This window comes from Salvelinus sp. IW2-2015, linkage group LG4q.1:29 (assembly GCF_002910315.2).
Source record: "Salvelinus sp. IW2-2015 linkage group LG4q.1:29, ASM291031v2, whole genome shotgun sequence".
Taxonomy (NCBI): Eukaryota; Metazoa; Chordata; class Actinopteri; order Salmoniformes; family Salmonidae; genus Salvelinus; species Salvelinus sp. IW2-2015.
This window is the reverse complement of record NC_036842.1, coordinates 85,728,762-85,747,083: the sequence shown is the minus strand read 5'-3', so window position 1 is coordinate 85,747,083 and position 18,322 is coordinate 85,728,762. Positions and strand designations below refer to the sequence as shown.

The 18,322-nt window shown below is 43.2% G+C and overlaps 1 protein-coding gene across 1 annotated transcript; it reads left to right on the top strand.

Moving 5' to 3' along the window:
• Nucleotides 1–7,759: 7,759 nt before the first annotated feature.
• LOC111962704 (BTB/POZ domain-containing protein kctd15) lies at nucleotides 7,760–17,999 on the top strand. The gene is made up of 5 exons (XM_023985993.2): nucleotides 7,760–8,373; nucleotides 9,943–10,118; nucleotides 10,960–11,104; nucleotides 14,664–14,966; nucleotides 17,189–17,999. The coding sequence occupies exons 1-5, from the start codon at nucleotides 8,347–8,349 to the stop codon at nucleotides 17,351–17,353; spliced, it is 816 nt and encodes a 271-aa protein (XP_023841761.1). The 5' UTR covers nucleotides 7,760–8,346; the 3' UTR covers nucleotides 17,354–17,999.
• Nucleotides 18,000–18,322: the final 323 nt, after the last annotated feature.

Sequence of the window (18,322 nt, the reverse complement as noted above, 5' to 3'; positions counted from 1 at the left end):
CCGCCTTGTCTTTTTGAGACGCAGAGTAGGTGAACGGATGCTCTCCGCATGTGTGGTTCCCACCGTGAAGCATGGAGGAGGACGTGTGATGGTGCTTTGCTGGTGACACTGTCAGTGATTTATTTATAATTCAAGGCACACTTAACCAGCATGGCTACCACAGCATTCTGCGGTGATACGCCATCCCATCTGGGTGGGGTTATATCCTGCCTGTTTGGCCCCTATCCGGGGGTARCGTCGGATGGGGCCACAGTGTCTCCGGGCCCCTCCTGCCTCAGCCTCCTATATTTATGCTGCAGTAGTTTATGTGTCGGGGGGCTAGGGTCAGTCTGTTATATCTGGAGTATTTCTCCTGTCTTATCCGGTGTCTTGTGTGAATTGAAGAATGCTCTCTCTCTTTCTCTCTTTTTCTCTCTTTCTTTCTTTCTTTCTTTCTTTCTTTCTTTCTTTCTTTCTTTCTTTCTTTCTTTCTCTCTCTCGGAGGACCTGAGCCCTAGGACCATGCCTCAGGACTACCTGGCCTGATGACTCCTTGCTGTCCCCAGTTCACCTGGCCGTGCTGATGCTCCAGTTTTAACAGTTCCGCCTGCGGCTATGGAACCCTGACCTGTTCACCGGATGTGCTACCTGACCCAGACCTGCTGTTTTCAACTCTCTAGAGACAACAGGGGCTGTAGAGATACTCTGAATGATCAGCTTTGAAAAGCCAACTGACATTTAATCCTGAGGTGCTGATCTGTTGCACCCTCAACAACTACTGTGATTATTATTATTTGACCCTGCTGGTCATCTATGAACATTTGAACATCTTGGCCATGTTCTGTTATAATCTCCACCCGGCACAGCCAGAAGAGGACTGGCCACCCCTCATAGCCTGGTTCCTCTCTAGGTTTCTTCCTAGGTTTTGGCCTTTCTAGGGAGTTTTTCCTAGCCACCGTGCTTCTACACGTGCATTGCTTGCTGTTTGGGGTTTTAGGCTGAGTTTCTGTACAGCACTTTGTGACATCAGCTGATGTAAGAAGGGCTTTATAAATAAATTTGATTGATTGATTGGTTTGCGCTTTGTGGGACTATAATTTGTTTTTCAACAGGACAATGACCCAACACACCTCCAGGCTGTGTAAAGGGCTGTTTGACCAAAAAGGAGAGTAATGGAGTGTTGCATCAGATGACCTTGCCTCTCCAATCACCTGACCTAATTGAGATGGTTTGGGATGAGTTGGACCGCAGAGTGAAGGAAAAGCATCCAACAAGTGCTTAGCATATGTGGGAACTCCTTCAAGACTGTTAGAAAAAAAGGGGTTTGCAAATCAATATTAGGAAGGTGTCCTTAATGTTTTGTAAACTCAGTGTACACGTCCATGTTCCCAGTCACCTTGCCGTGGTTAAATGTGGTGGTTCACACTTTCAGTTTTGCTCGAATGCTGCCATCTATCCATGTTTTTTAAATTTTCTAGCATTATTACTTACAGACAAATAACTTTGGGAAATTAGATCGGCGGTCACTCACCTGACTTGGATCTTTTGTTTGAACTTACAGAGGAAACCCCATTAATCCAGGGTGCTCTACCAAAACATTGGTGCCAGAGAAGAGGGAGGAGAAGTAGGGTTCTTGTTTTCAGAGGATATTACTCACTAACGTTCAGTCCCTGGACAATAAAGTAGACAAGCTCAGGATGAGGATCTCCTTCCAGAGAGACATAAGGGACTGTAACATACTCTCTTTTACGGAATCATGGCTCTCTAGGGATATAATGTCCCCGTCCATACAGCCAGCATGGTTCTTCGTTCATCGCACGGACAGGAAGAAGGAACTCTCTGGGAAACACAGAGGTGGAGTGGTATGTCTCATGATTAACTACTCATGGTGTGATTGTGGTAACGTAAAGGAACTCAAGTTTTTTTCATTCTCCCGATCTGGAATACCTCATCAAATGTCGAGGGGAAGAGATGTCCTCTAACCCCAGCTTCCTTATTCCTAGCCCCAGGCAGCCCCCATTATTACAGTGGCCGCCCCACCCAATCACTCCAACCTCCGGAGACCCAGCCGAGAGCCACAGGAAGCTGCTGCTAAAGAGCGGATCTCTAACCCCTAGTGGCGCCCCCACTGGTGAGGAGTACCATCGGTTACAGGGCATGGCCCAAACCCAGGTGTCCTGCCGCCACCTGCTGAGGGAAGTCTGCTCCAAATACCAGCCTGGTGTCACAGAACACCCTGTGTCATGCCTTCAGGTGTTCTGTGTCTTCGTGGAGGATAGGCATTGTAACTATAGTGATTAATTTCATTTACAGTATATGTCACTACAGTACATGATTTACCCCTTAGAGGGGCTGGTTTCGGCCTTCCGCGATAAGTTTGAGAGCTCCAACTGGTACTACCACTCAGCGTTCGGCCGGCTCATCATCTCCCGGTACCGGGCCAAGGCACCTTCAGGGAGTTTGTCCAGTACATGTTGAACGCGAGGCAGCATGGATATCCACAGGAAGCCGGTCAGCCAGCTCTGCAGCCCCTGCCTGCTGCACTACGATTTCATCTGGAAGTTTGAGAACATGACGGAGGAGGCCAACTTCCTGCTACAGAGCATCGGGTGCCTGCCAATGTCAAGGCAGAAAGGACTTCTTCCACCATTGCTCAGATATACTTTGAACAGCACGGAGAGACAGAGGGTCTATGACCTTTACTACATGGATTATCTGATGTTTAACTACTCCAAGCCCTTTCTGTACTGAGATACTGGCTGGAGTGCCAGGTTGAGATGATTAATTTGAGATATATTAATATGAACACTACGGAAGAGATTGTTATCTTGTGGGACTTGAATAAGCACTACAGACACTGATGTATTTCTTATTTATATCTGGTTACAATTATGATTTGATGTGATTACTTTGAGCAAAGGTTGTACAGATTTTTTTTCTCTTTTACCCCTTTTTTTCTCCTCAACTTCATGACATCTAACTCGTAGTTAGTCTTGTCCCATCGCTGCAACTTCCCTACAGACTCGGGAGAGGCGAAGGTAGAGAGCCATGCGTCCTCCAAAACACGACCCTGCCAAGCCGCACTGCTTCTTGACACACTGCTCGCTTAACCCGGAAGCCAGCCGCACTAATGTGTCGGAGGAAACACCATCCAGCTGGCGACCAATGTCGGCTTGCAGGCACCCGGCCTGCCACAAGGAGCTGCTAGAGTGCGATGGGACAAGGAAATCCCGGCCGGCCAAACCCTCCCCTAACTTGGACGACCCTGGGACAATTGTGCGCCGCCTCATYGGTCCCCTGTCACGGCCGACTGTGACACAGCCTAGGATRGAACCRGTTTCTGTAGTAATGCCTCAAGCACTGCGATGCAGTGCCTTAGACCGCTGCGCCACTCGTGAGGCCCCGGGGTTATACAGCTTTTAGTCGTAACGCTTTTTATAGTGTTAACACTGATGTACTTTTTGTCAAATGCACTTTTATTGACTGGCATACAGCCAACATACAACCTCCTCTCAACAATCAACAAGATATCTCTCTCTACTTGTTTTGTATTTTGCATGCAATAGACTTGTTACAATATATTTCTAAAATACAGAAACACAGAAAATAAGGGACAGGGAAAATATAMAGAGTTGAGTGGCATTACTGTATAATATCTTGGTTCATCACATATGGCCTTCCAGATGTATCTGAGGGTTCATGATATTTTAATCTGTTGGTAATGTACATTGAAACATATGTTTGAGGTTTTCTGGGTAATTGTATGGGCCTCGTTACAGTACAGATGATCACACTAAGTGTAAAGAGTTKATGTACAATTGTTCTACATGTCTGTGCAGAAGTGTTGTATGACAAATTATTTAAATCCCCTAGCCTTAACACTGCCAATATACATGTACATTTTTGTTTGGGTTTTCAAGCACCGTTACCATGATTAACAAGCCATTTCAACAAAACATTTATTTGTTGTTTTTCCACATCTGGTTTAAGGAAGTGACAGAAATATGACAATTTTAATTCATTTCAAAATGTTCAGTATACAATAGAGCCGTGTCTCACTACCCTAGCCCTGGGGGGCTGCAGGCCCCCTCCCCCCAGTGTCTGGAGGGGGGCACTCTGCTGCCTTGTATTGGCGCATAGGAAATGAGATAAGATATATTTCATTTGAGCCATCAGCTCTTAGGACATAAAGACAACTGATCTGTTTCTTCTCTTTCCACATCCTTCTCACATCAGACATTCAGCATAAAATTCATAAATTAAGAAAATGAACTGCCAGTGCCTGGGGTGACTTTGCCAGCTATTTAAATCTGTAAATTCACAACATCTTTCTCATACGTCATGTAATTGAACTAACTGCAGGGTTTCTTTTAAGTAGAAAAAAAGAGAATAGTATGTCCCAAATGACACCCTATTCCCTATATAGTGCACTACATTTGATCAAAGCCCTATGGGATCTGGTCAAAAGTAGTGCATTATATAGAGAATAGGGTGCCATTTGGAACAGAGACAGAATCAAGTCCTTCTGTTGGTTTGCACTAATGCAGAGTAAGACACATGCACAGCATCACCCTGGGGCAAAAACAAATGGAAGAGCAGGATTTAACACTGGAGTCTTGGTGTCGAACAGACGTTGTGTGTATGGATTGCTCTATTTCCTAGTTCGATTAAACCAATGAAGAGAACGCATGACTTTCATGTAAAAATAAATTGGAAATTAATAAAGCAATGTATTTTATGTCCATCCCATCCTTCTCACCCATAGCTTCATAAGAGAGGAAATGCATTGGGCAATGCTTGAAATGGTTCAGTTAGGCTAGCCTATGTATATTTTTCAGGTACATTTTTATGTCAGACATTATTTTGTTGTGTGCTCTCAAAATGTTTTGTCATGCATCCTTAGAATATTAATACAATTGAGAAAAACTAGTTGACAATAAATCTAAACATATGAGCAATTCATATCTGTGCTGTATACAGTACCAGTCAAAAGTTTGGACACACCTACTCATTCAAGAGTTTTTCTTTATTTTTACTATTTTCTACATTGTAGAATAATAGTGAAGACATCAACACTATGAAATAACACATATGGAATCATGTAGTAACCAAAACACTTGTTAAACAAATCAAAATATATTTTATATTTGAGATTCTTCAAAGTAGCCACCCTTTGCCATTGTGACAGCTTTGCACACTCTTGGCATTCTCTCAACCAGCTTCATGAGGAATGCTTTTCCAACAGTCTTGAAGCAGTTCACACATATGCTGAGCACTTGTTGGCTGCTTTTCCTTCACTCTGCGGTCCAACTCATCGCTAACCATCTCAATTGGGTAGAGGTCGGGTGATTGTGGAGACCAGGTCATCTGATGCAGCACTCCATCACTTTTCGTCTTGATCAAATAGCCCCTTACACAGCCTGAAAGTGTGTTGGGTCGTTGTCCTGTTGAAAAACAAATTATAGCCCCACTAAGTGCAAACCAGATGGGATGGCGTATCGCTGCTGAAGGCTGTGGTAGCCATGCTGGTTAAGTGTGCCTTGAATTATATATAAATCACTGACAGTGTCACCAGCAAAGCACCATCACACCACCTCCTCCATGCTTCACGGTGGGAACCACACATGCGGAGATCCTCTGTTCACTTGCTCTGCGTCTCACAAAGACACGGCGGTTGGAACCAAAAATCTCACATTTGGACTCATCAGACCAAAGGACAGATTTCTACCGGTCTAATGTCCATTGCTCGTGTTTCTTGGCCCAAGCAAGTCTCTTCTTATTATTATTGGTGCCCTTTCGTATTTTATTATTTAGTATTTTTTATTTAACCTTTATTTAACTAGTAGTGGTTTCTTTGCAGCAATTCGACCATGAAGGGCTGATTCACGCAGTCTCCTCTAGAACAGTTGATGTTGAGATGTGTCTGTTACTTGAACTCTGTGAAGCATGTATTTGGGCTGAAATTTCTGAGGCTGGTAACTCTAATGAACGTATCCTCTGCAGCAGAGGTAACTCTGGGTCTTCCTTTCCTGTGGCGGTCCTCATGAAAGCCAGTTTCATCATAGCGCTTAATGGTTTTTGTGACTGCACTTGAAGAAACTTTCAAAGTTCTTGAAAATTTCCAGATTGAGGGACCTTCATGTCTTAAAGTAATGGACTGTTGTTTCTCTTTGCTTATTTGAGCTGTTCTTGCCATAATATGGACTTAGTCTTTAACCAAATAGGGCTATCTTCTGTATACCACCCCTACATTGTCACAACAMAACTGATTGGCTCAAACGCATTAAGAAGGAAAGAAATTCCACAAATTAACTTTTAGCAAGGCACCCCTGTTAATTGAAATGCATTCCAGGTGACCTTATGAAGCTGGTTGAGAAATGACCAAGAGTGTGCAAAGCTGTCATCAATGCAAAGGATGACTACCCTTTTTGGTTACTACATGATTCCATATGTGTTATTTCATAGTTATTCTACAATGTTGAAAATAGTAGAAAAACCATGGAATGAGTAGGTGTGTCCAAACTTTTTACTGGTACTGTATATCAATTTCCCATACGTTTAGATGTTTTTTATCAATTGTATTAATATTCTAAGCATGCAAAAAGGGACATCACAGGTTCTCAAATCAAAATCAAATCAGAGTGTATTGGTTGTGTACACAGTTTAGCAGATGTTATAGTGGGTGCAGCGAAACGCTTATGTTATTAGCTCAAAGCAATGCAGTGAAATGTCAAACAAGTACACAAATAATCAAACATTTGMAATTTCTCTGTGCAATGCTGTGTGCAATGGAACACAAAGTGGTGACCATATGGATAGATCATGCTGTGACCAATTTTGATGGATTGCAACAGATTTAAAATTGGCCTATATTTTGTTACCAATAGCGTACCAAACTGAGCTTGTGTTTGAGGAGTAAAATGGATCTGCCTGCAAGCGCTTGGGGCAAACATCTCCATCTAACAGCGCACAATAATTGAAATGGTGCATTTGACCGGAGGCACCTGAAAGGGGGCCTTTTGCAATGGCATAATGCATGACGATAGATGTAATTTGGCTTCAATGCCAGGGGGATGTTTGATGTTAGAATATTAGCTATTGGGGGCAGGGGTGTCATGCCCTCAAAAAATCGAATGGGGCACAAAGTATGTGAGAATGGCCGGGTGGTGGTCCCGTCCAGAAGTTGGACAATTGTTCATTTTTCAAACACCTGAAACAGCTTTTCCTGCAATCTAGAGCCGTAATGAGTGTGGTTAATTCTAAGTAAAAAAAAWTCAATTTTTCTGCATYTCTAAGCATACCTATTGAACTGTGAATCCTCCTCACTGGTGGTTCTTTTTAAAAATAAAATAAATATGCTTCTCTGCTCAAATCTGAGTAAAGGATTGAAAGAAATTAGTCTTATTCAGTACATTTAGTTATTGCTTGCTTTTCTAAAGTCTACCATGTCAGCAGGCATGCCAGCTAAGATAGTTAGACAAGCTAGCTACTCTAATTTGATTGAGAGCCTGAAATGGCTTCTTGGTAAATAGAAATTAAGTTGGGAACCTATGTGGGCTAAAACCAACTTCCTAAAATTGATAGGTGACTAGTAGTATTACAGAGAAAAAAACACATCTTATATATTTATATATATGTGTGTGTATATATATGTGTATATATGTGTTTTCATGTGTGTGTGTATATATATATATATAAATCTTATTTTATAAACAGGACAAATCTGAGGGGGCACGTGCCCCATTACCCCCTATGGGCATGACACCTCTGATTGGGGCCAGAGAAGAGAATACTACAGGACAGAGAAGATCTGCGCGACAGTTCTGAGCGGAACCTATCATTTTATAGTTTAATTGATATTGACCGTAGCCTACTTTAGTAAATATTGTATCAACAATTTAAATGTATGTTTTTTTTWATACACACTGCCAGTTATTAACACTGGTAAATCCGTTGAGTGAATTATGACACTAATCTGATACGGAGCAAGATTGAACCGAACACCGTTACCCGTGCAGCAGACCAGACCGCTCTCCGTTGGAAATAAACCGCGATATTTTTGGAAAAATCAAATTGACTTGTGAAATAAGAAACGGGGGATCTAATTTTCATCTTGAAACGAGTTGAGGCGAGAGATAAAAAGCTGCTCTATTGTAACCTAATCCTTGCCCTTCGGGCGTTTGAATAGCCCAGGGCAAGAATTCTACTAGCCCTCCTTTTATTTAGAGACGGACTGGCTTTCTTCTCATAAAACTCGACGGATTCATCATATCAGAAAAAGCAAGGCTCGGACAAAGACGGATATAAAGCAAACGACGACCCAACTGACATAAACAGAGATAAACCCGTAAGGGAGAAGAGATTCCTATGTCTTCTGTATCCGTGTCCTCCCAGGTAAGGACGCAATATGTTTCATTTGTAGTTTTATTTGGTGGAGAACATGTAGTCTGTCTGACACTACAGTAGAATCTTAAAGCCACAGCTACTCTATAAAATCATTGCGTTGGTGTATATTTTCCTTGATTAAACCACAACGTTTTCAAACGTTTGTACTCCARACACCAAGAAAAGTGAGCCGGCAGTAGCCCTATTTGGATACCAGTGGATTGTGACATATTTGTTATATTTTACCGTAACGCAGGAGAACGCAAACTTCAGTGACTGATAGAATCCCCAATTACATCCTAAAATTGTTATTACCAGTTTATTGCCGTGCTGTCAGAATTGAGAGCGTTTGGGGGAATAGGCTAGAGTATATCAAGCTCAAACTTGCTTTTAGAACGTTATTATAGGCTATTCGTTTCTCTTTCTATTCAATACATGTGTTCTTGATTGAATTCATGTGTGAAATAATATGGATACAGGAAGGAATATTACATCTCAGAATATGGGGAAAATATGGGTGAAATGTATGTAGTTTCCTTTTGGTTTTATAACATGAAATGTTTTTCTTTTTAAATCGATTTCTTAAAATACTGGTTTCTGGCTAAGCAGAGGAGATAACACCCTGGAAATGAGGACTCTGTGTGTTCTGCTCAGCAGCCCCAGGCATCRTGCCCCTGGCAAAACACTGAATGAAGTTCACCTCCTGTTCACCTTTATGGTTCAAAGAACCTCTTTACAATGGAGAGACTTGGTGGGGGGATGGTTGTTTCAATTTGTCCAGAAGCTGCACTTTGCCCAGTGCCCTGGGGTCATGAATGCCCTCTGTTCCCTCAATGTGGGAAACTTCAACTACTGTCTGCAGCCCATGAATATTGTATTCATGTTAATTGGGGAACGTTCAGGCTCATTGTATCTCTGAAACAGTTTGATTGGCTGCTTGCCCTACTATAGTCTAAACTACTGTACAGTCTTGCACCTCATTTGCTACTACTTCATGTCATTACTTCATCAGTAGCCTAACTTTAAAGGTCCAATGCAGCCGTTTTTATCTCAATATCAAAGCATTTCTAGGTAACAATTAAGTACCTTACTGCGATTGTTTTAAATTAAAATGGTAAAGATAGAAACAAAAATAGCTTCTTAGCAAAGAGCAATTTCTCAAGCAAGAATTTTACTAGGACTCTCTGGGAGAGGTCTGAGTGGGGAGGGGAAAACTGAAAACTAGCTGTTATTGGCAGAGAGGTTTGGAATGGTCTTTCCTGTTGGTCTATTAACTAATCCGGTGATCACCAGGCAGGCCAAAACTCCATCCCATCAAAACAGGCTGGAATTTTAGCCAATCTTTTCAAGCAGCTCTTACACTAAAAGGGCATTAGCATAATTTTCACAATTTAACAGTATTATTTCAACCTCATAAGGTGGAAATATATGTATAAAACACTGGCAAATCACGTTTTTGCCTGCACTGGGCCTTTAATGAAAAATAGACATCTCACTATTTTTCACTTTACCACTCTCAGGGCAGATACAGTACACACTTCTAATACAAAGACTATCTGTTTCCATGTGTTGCTGTAGGAGGGAAGGAGCATGTCCAGGATGTCTATGAGTCGTTCTCCAGTTTCTCCAATGAATGCCCAGGGCATCCCATCACCGGCCCAGCTGACTAAAGCCAATGCCCCGGTCCACATTGATGTGGGAGGACACATGTACACCAGCAGCCTGGGGACTCTCACTAAATACCCAGAGTCTAGGTAAGGCCATTACAGGATGCATCTGGCACCGCCAGGCTCTCACTAAATACCCAGAGTCTAGGTAAGGCAATTAAACTGCCTTAATTTTGCTGGACCCCAGGAAGAGTAGCTGCTGCTTTGGCAGCTAATGGGGATCCATAATAAATACAAATACAAATACGGGATGCATCTGGCACCGTGGCATATGGCACCATATTTTTTCATGAGAAATAACATATTATTGAACGATAGAACAAGTTCATGGACAGCTTCATACTGACACTGCATTATGACTGATACATTACTAAAATACTTATAGAAATCCACACAACATCATGTTGAAACAATAACTTTGGTATCCATGATCATTTTTGAGAGATCTAGCAAAAAAMAGAGAGAAAAGGCTGGAGAGAAAAGAAAGGGTAGATTTTAATTGCTTTTTGGAGGACAAAGAAAGAGTGGAGAAGGCAGAGAGAGAGAAGGCTGAGCAGCCTGGAGCTGTGAGGTGACACTCCTGCTGGAAGAGTAGAGGACCACCTCAGGCAGAGAGGAGAGAAGTAGAAAGATGAGTAACTGGGCTTATAGAAAGTAGTTGGCATCGATTTCTGGAGAGGGAGAGAGAGAGAGAGAGGACAAATGTAAATAACCCATTATGAGTATGTGATTCAGAAGTTGTAGTAACCCTTAGTATTTTCTATACTAGAATAAACAACATGCAGTTGTAGCCCACTTCCTGCCTACAATGTAAGTAATGATCAAACACTAGAAACAAGTTTTACAGTTCTCTAAACATACTTCAAGTACTACTTGATTCAAAGTATGAATTTAGAGCTCTCAACCATTGTCTTTTTCTGTTCTCCAGAATCAGTCGTCTGTTTAATGGAACAGAGCCCATTGTACTGGACAGTTTGAAGCAGCACTACTTCATCGACAGGGATGGAGACATATTCAGATACATTCTCAGCTTCCTCAGGACCTGCAAACTACTGCTCCCAGAGGACTTCAAGGTACAGTACACACTACAGGACAGCTCTCTTACAGCTCACATCTCAAAGAGTAACATAATACATGACATTATGTACTGTATGTCTAACAAAGGTGGTTTGGTTGAACTATGCTCGCTTAATAAGATAACTTGCAATAGCCATGAAGACTTGTTATTTTTTTGAGCTAATGCCTAGGCTGTTGTTCAGCGGGCTAACACAGTCTCTGAACCAGAGGCACCTCATTTCCACACATACAAACAATTACAAACATAGTATCTCTCACAGAGATTTCAGGATGGTTAGGTAAATGCAAACATGACTGTAAAGTCATACAATTATCCTGCTGTGCCCAGAAACACATCTTTATCTTCATTCTATCACTGTGTACCTCTATAAGCGCTCAGTGTGTGTAAACTGTAGCTTTCTGACACTTTAATCAGGTCTCCATTTCGCCCTGGGCTCCTACAGGGGTCGATTCTGCATGGCTGGAAGCAGGGACACTGTGTTTTTTGCTAAATTGATGTGTGTGTGTGTGTGTGTGTGTGTGTGTGTGTGTGTGTGTGTGTGTGTGTGTGTGTGTGTGTGTGTGTGTGTGTGTGTGTGTGTGTGTGTGTGTTCTCTTATACACATCTAGATGTGTATAAGAGACAGGTGTGTGTGTGTGTGTGTGTGTGTGTGTGTGTGTGTGTGTGTGTGTGTGTGTGTGTGTGTGTGTATGCAGGAGTGCTTACATATGTGTGTGTGGTTGTGTATCTGGCATCTCACTCATCTCTCTCTCTCTGTAGTTAGTGTAGCTGTGTTATTCTGTGCTTTGCCCAGGATGACTAAAGTGCCCTGCAGATAGAGCCCTCTTTTTATAAAACACATCTATCCCTCGCTTCAAGCCTATGAAGGGAGGGGAGCTAAGGAGGCAGGCTTTGATACAGAAAGGAGCCTGAGGGGGTAGCAGCTCTGTGTATGCCTGATGTCAGAAGCAGTTTGGAGCAAATGTAGAGGGAAAAATAAGCAGCTCTCTCTTTATCTCTCACGCAGTAGTTGTGAACAGAAGTGTCTGCTGTGTGTGTGTGTGTGTGTCAAATCAAATGTGATGAGTCTAAAGAGATTAGTGTAAAAAGGGTCAATGCAGATAGTCCGGGTAGCTATTGGTTAACTATTTAACTAACTATTTAGCAGTCTTATGGCTGGGGGGTAGAAGCTGTTCAGGGTCCTGTTGGTTCCAGACTTGGTGCATCGATACCGGTTGCCGATACCGGTTGCCGTGTGTSTGTGCGTGTGTGCTGCAATAGTATCATAATATTGAGCATGCAAGGGGAAAAGACAGGGGGGGGGTGAGATGTACAGATGTGATTTCTGGGTGGAGATAAACATTTGGTATAAATGAATCCATCACATACATTCAACAGAAGGAAATACGTATGTACTTCAAATCAAATCAAATTTTATTTGTCACATACACATGGTTAGCAGATGTTAATGCGAGTGTAGCGAAATGCTTGTGCTTCTAGTTCCGACCATGCAGTGATATCTAACAAGTATTCTGACCTAACAATTTCACAACAACTACCTTATACACACAAGTGTAAAGGAATGAATAAGAATATGTACATATAAATAAATATATGAATGAGTGATGGCCGAACGGCATAGGCAAGATGCAGTAGATGGTATAGAGTGCAGTATATACATATGAGATGAGTAATGTAGGGTATGTAAACATTATATAAAGTGGCTTTGTTTAAAGTGGCTAGTGATACATTTAATACATACATTTTTCCATTATTAAAGTGGCTAGAGTTGAGTCAGTATGTTGGCAGCAGCCACTCAATGTTAGTGATGGCTGTTTAACAGTCTGATGGCCTTGAGATGGAAGCTGTTTTTCAGTCTCTCGGTCCCCGCTTTGATGCACCTGTACTGACCTCGCCTTCTGGATGATAGCAGGCAGTGAACAGGCAGTGGCTCGGGTGGTTGTTGTCCTTGATGATCTTTTTGGCCTTCCTGTGACATCGGGTGGTGTAGGTGTCCTGGAGGGCAGGTAGTTTGCCCACGGTGATGCGTTGTGCAGACCTCACTACCCTCTGGAGAGCCTTACGGTTATGGGCGGAGCAGTTGCCAGACCAGGCGGTGATACAGCCCGATAGGATGCTCTCGATTGTGCATCTGTAAAAGTTTGTGAGTGTTTTTGGTGACAAGCCACATTTCTTCAGCCTCCTGGGGTTGAAGAGGTGTTGCTGCGCCTTATTCACCACACTGTCTGTGTGGTTGGACCATTTCAGTTTGTCAGTGATGTGTACGCCAAGGAACTTAAAACTTTCCACCCTCTCCACTACTGTCCCGTCGATGTGGATAGGGGCTGCTCCCTCTGCTGTTTCCTGAAGTCCACGATCATCTCCTTTGTTTTGTTGACATTGAGTGTGAGGTTATTTTCCTGACACCACACTCCGAGGTCCCTCACCTCCTCCCTATAAGCTGTCTTGTCGTTGTTGGTAATCAAGCCTACCACTGTAGTGTCGTCTGCAAACTTGATGATTGAGTTTGAGGCGTGCATGGCCACGCAGTCGTGGGTGAACAGGGAGTACAGGAGAGGGCTGAGAACACACCCTTGTGGGGCCCCAGTGTTGAGGATCAGCGGGGTGGAGATGTTGTTACCTTCCCTCACCACCTGGGGGCGGCCCGTCAGGAAGTCCAGCACCCAGTTGCACAGTGCGGGGTCGAGACCCAGGGTCTCGAGCTTAATGACGAGTTTGGAGAGTACTATGGTGTTAAATGCTGAGCTGTAGTCGATGAACAGCATTCTTACATAGGTATTCCTCTTGTCCAGATGGGTTAGGGCAGTGTGCAGTGTGATTGCGATTGCGTCGTCTGTGGACCAATTGGGGCGGTAAGCAAATTGGAGTGGGTCTAGGGTGTCAGGTAGGGTGGAGGTGATATGGTCCTTGACTAGTCTCTCAAAGCACTTCATGATGACAGAAGTGAGTGCTACGGGGCGGTAGTCATTTAGCTCAGTTACCTTAGCTTTCTTGGGAACAGGAACAATGGTGGCCATCTTGAAGCATGTGGGAACAGCAGACTGGGATAAGGATTGATTGAATATGTCCGTAAACACACCAGCCAGCTGGTCTGCGCATGCTCTGAGGACGCGGCTGGGGATGCCATCTGTGTGAGTTGTAATTGTGTTATGCCGTCCTTAGGTTCTCTTCAAGTAAAGTGTTACTGATATGTTTAATACTTTGAATGCACTAATATATTACAATAGTGCCCAACACCTCTGGGCATCCTGAAATTCAAACCCTGTGTGTGTATTATAGTTAAATTAGCTTTGATTCCAGGCAGTCTATTAGTTAAATCCTTTGTTGTTATCAAGTTAAACACGTTTATCTATCCGGACAATGACAAAGCAGTTGGCTGACAAATAACCACATCTGGCAGACATCCAGGCTGTACCCATGTCAGTTTGTTTATGAACATTAGTGTGTGTGTTTGTCGGTGTGTCTATGCTTTCTTGCGTATGTGTGCATGCGTGTGTTGTGTGTACAGTGTGTATCCTTGCTTCAACAGTATGTGTTTGTTTCTACTATGGCAGGACTTCCCCCAGCTATACGAGGAGGCTCGCTACTACCAGCTGACACCCATGGTCCGCGAGCTGGAGCGCTGGCTGACAGAGCGGGAGGGCCAGAAGAGCCGGCCCTGCGAGTGCCTGGTGGTCCGAGTGACCCCTGACCTGGGTGAGAGAATTGCCCTCAGCGGGGAGAAGGTGCTCATTGAGGAGATCTTCCCCGAGACCGGAGACGTCATGTGTAACTCGGTGAACGCCGGCTGGAACCAGGACCCCACACATGTTATTCGGTTTCCGCTCAATGGCTACTGCAGGCTCAACTCAGTTCAGGTATGGACGGTAATGTAGTTCCATAGGTCAGCGCTGTTATGATGTGGTTCCTTCCAGGTCAACTCTGTTATGTGGTTCCTTCCAGGTCAACTCTGTTATGTGGTTCCTTCCAGGTGAATTCGGCTTTGATGTGGTTCTGTCCAGGTCATCTTGTTATGTGTTCCTTCCAGGTCAACTCATTATGATGTGGTGTTTCCATGTCAGCGCTGGTTTATGTGGTTCCTTCCAGGTCAACTCTGTTATGTGGTGTCTTCCAGGTCAACTCTGTTTATGTGGTTCCTTCCAGGTCAACTCTTTATGTGGTTCCTTCCAGGTGAACGCGTTATGATGTGGTTCCTTCCAGGTGAACTCGTTATGATGTGGTTCCTTCAGTCCCGTATGTGTGTTCTTCACTCAACTCTGTTATGATGTGTGTCTTCCAGGTCGTGCTGTTATGATGTGGTTCTTCCAGGTCAACTCTGTTATGTGGTTCTCTTCCAGGTCAACTCTGTTATGTGGTTCCTTCCAGGTGAACTCGTTATGAGTGGTCCTTCCAGGTGACTCGTTATGATTGGTTCTTCCAGGTCAACTCTGTTATGATGTGTTCATGCAGGCTATATCGTTTGTGGTTCCTTCCAGGTAACTTTGTTATGTGGTTCCTTCCAGGTCAACTTTGTTATGATTGGTTTTTCGTCATCTCTTATGGTGTCTTCGGTAACTTTGTTATGATGTGGTTCCTTCCAGGTCCTCGTTATGATTGGTGTTCCTTCAGGTCACTCTGTTATGATGTGGTTCCTTCCAGGTCACTCTGTTATTGTGGTTCCTTCAGGTCAACTTTGTTATGATGTGTTCCTTTCAGGTAACTCTGTTTATGTGGTTGCTCGGGTAACTTTTTTATGATCGTGGGTTCTTCCAGGTCAACTCTGTTATGTGGTTCCTTCCAGGTCAACTCTGTGTATTGTGTTCCTTCCTAGTCAACTCTGTTATGTGGTTCCTTCCAGGTGAACTCTGTTATGTGGTTCCTTCCAGGTAACTCGTTATGATTGTGGTTCTCCGGTGAATCTGTTTATGATGTGTTCCTCCAGGTGAATCGGTTATGATGTGGTTCCTTCCAGGTCAACTCTGTTATGTGGTTCCTCCAGGTCAACTCTATTATGATGTGGTGTCTTCCATGTCAGCGTGTTATGTGGTCCTCCAGGTCAACTCTGTTATGTGGTGTCTTCCAGGTCAACTTTATGATGTGGTCCTCCAGGTCAACTCTGTTATGATGTGGTTCTTCAAGGTAACTCTGTTATGTGGTTCCTTCCAGGTCAACTTTGTATGATGTGGTTCCTTACAGGTCAACTCTGTTATGTGTGTCTTCTCAGGTCTAACTTGTTATGATGTGGTTCGTCTCCAAGGTCAATCTTTTGAATGTGGTTCTTTCTCAGTCATCTCGTTATGATGTGCGTTCTTCCAGGTCAATCTGTTAGTGGTCTTCCAGGTCAACTCTGTTATGATGTGGTTCCTTACAGGTCAACTCTGTATAGTGGTGTTCTTTCCAGGTCAACTTTGTTATGATGTGGTTCCTTCCAGTCCAGGTCAACTCTGTTATGTGGTTCCTTCCAGGTCAACTCTGTTATGATGTGGTTCCTTCCAGGTCAGCTCTGTTATGTTACACTGCAGAGCAGATCAGGTCATCCAGTAATGCTGAAGACTCAAATTCATCTCAGTAACATGGCAGATAGACTCACTCCAGTCACTTTGCAGACCCAGTTCTAAACTCAAAGCTTATCTTTGAGTGCTGTCGGCTCAACTAAGTTCAGGTGCTGTGTAGTTCTAGGTCAAATCCGTCATACGTATAAGGAAGAGGGTATAACAATAGKGTACACCGCACTATAACTATGCAGCCTGAGATCCTCTGGCACTGTTGACCATACCATAGTCTAGGTTGAAAATGAAAGGAGACCAGGCATTTGCAATTAGGGCCCCTGAACTTTGGAATGGTCTTCCAGGGGAGATCAGGCTTATAGATTCAGTGCCTGTTTTTAAATCCCTGTTGAAGACACACTTTTATAAAGATACTTGTAATGTATGATTGCAATGATTTTAATTGTCCTTCCTCCTGTATTTGTTTCTTGGTTTGTACTTTTATTTTATGAAGTGAACCCCTTTGTTACCTATATTGAAAGTACTATACAAATAGTTCTGATTAACTAATGTCAAAAGCTCCTGTCTGTCTGTCTGTCCTGTGCTCCCTGTAGGTTCTGGAGAGGTTGTTCCAGAAGGGCTTCAGCATGAGGGCGTCGTGTGGTGGCGGAGTTGACTCCTCCCAGTTCAGCGAGTACGTCTTGTGTCGCGAGCTCCACAGGGGTCAGTCCATCGGCACCACCACCACTATCCGGATCAAACAGGAGCCTCTGGACTAGGTCAGGAGGAACAGAGGGACCCCTGAGATAAGATGTTCAACAATCCCGGTGCTCATCTCCAGGTCCTATCTACACAAAACACTGAAGGAGGACTCTTTATGCTTGGGAATATCATGTGCCAATGGCAKTGTTTATTGGGCAAGCGAGATGTGAGAAGGTTGTGATTCTATTGAGACTCAAAGTCTACGGAACTCTTTCTGCTGCTGTTTCCAAGGGAAACGGTCAGTCACCTCTGGGCTATTGACAACTAGCAGGAACAAGGAAATAGCTCCAGTAATATGGTGCTCAGGTCCAGCTTAGGTTTCACTGGGGACTCCTGTTCAAGCCTAAGGATGGGTCTACTGGTATGCCAGATGACCTCCAGTTCAGAGACATTGTCTGCGTTTATACCGGTAGCCCAATTCTGATATTTGCCCAATTATTGAAAAAGATTCGATCTGATTGGTCAAAAGACCAATAAATGTCAAAAGATCAGAATTGAGCTGCCTGTGTAAACACAGCCAAAAATGGCCATGTCCTGCTCTGCCACAGGAAGAACATGGCTGTGTGTTTGCTGCATTTCTTGACAACTTTCTACACTGGTCAATCTGAATAGGTCATATACTGTATGTGTAGGTATTTGTACAAATAAATGTTAAATGGACAATATGGGGTCTTTTTTTATATATATATATAACTTTCATGATAAATATATTTGTGAAAAATGTAGATTTTGTATGTGACAATATAGCGATGAAGTGCACATAATCAAGATTTTTTATAACTGCAATTTCAAATAATATTTAGGATATGTGTTTGCTTACGGTAAGTCAACATCTTTTCCATTTGTAAAGTCGTATTGACAAAAAGATAACGGTCTCGGAATGCTGTTCGTTTTGTATAAGACCGTAATCTCTCGTGGACAGACAAATAGCTGGGACATTTTGGTTCTGTGTTGCCGGGATCAATAAAACCACAATAAGCCAAACT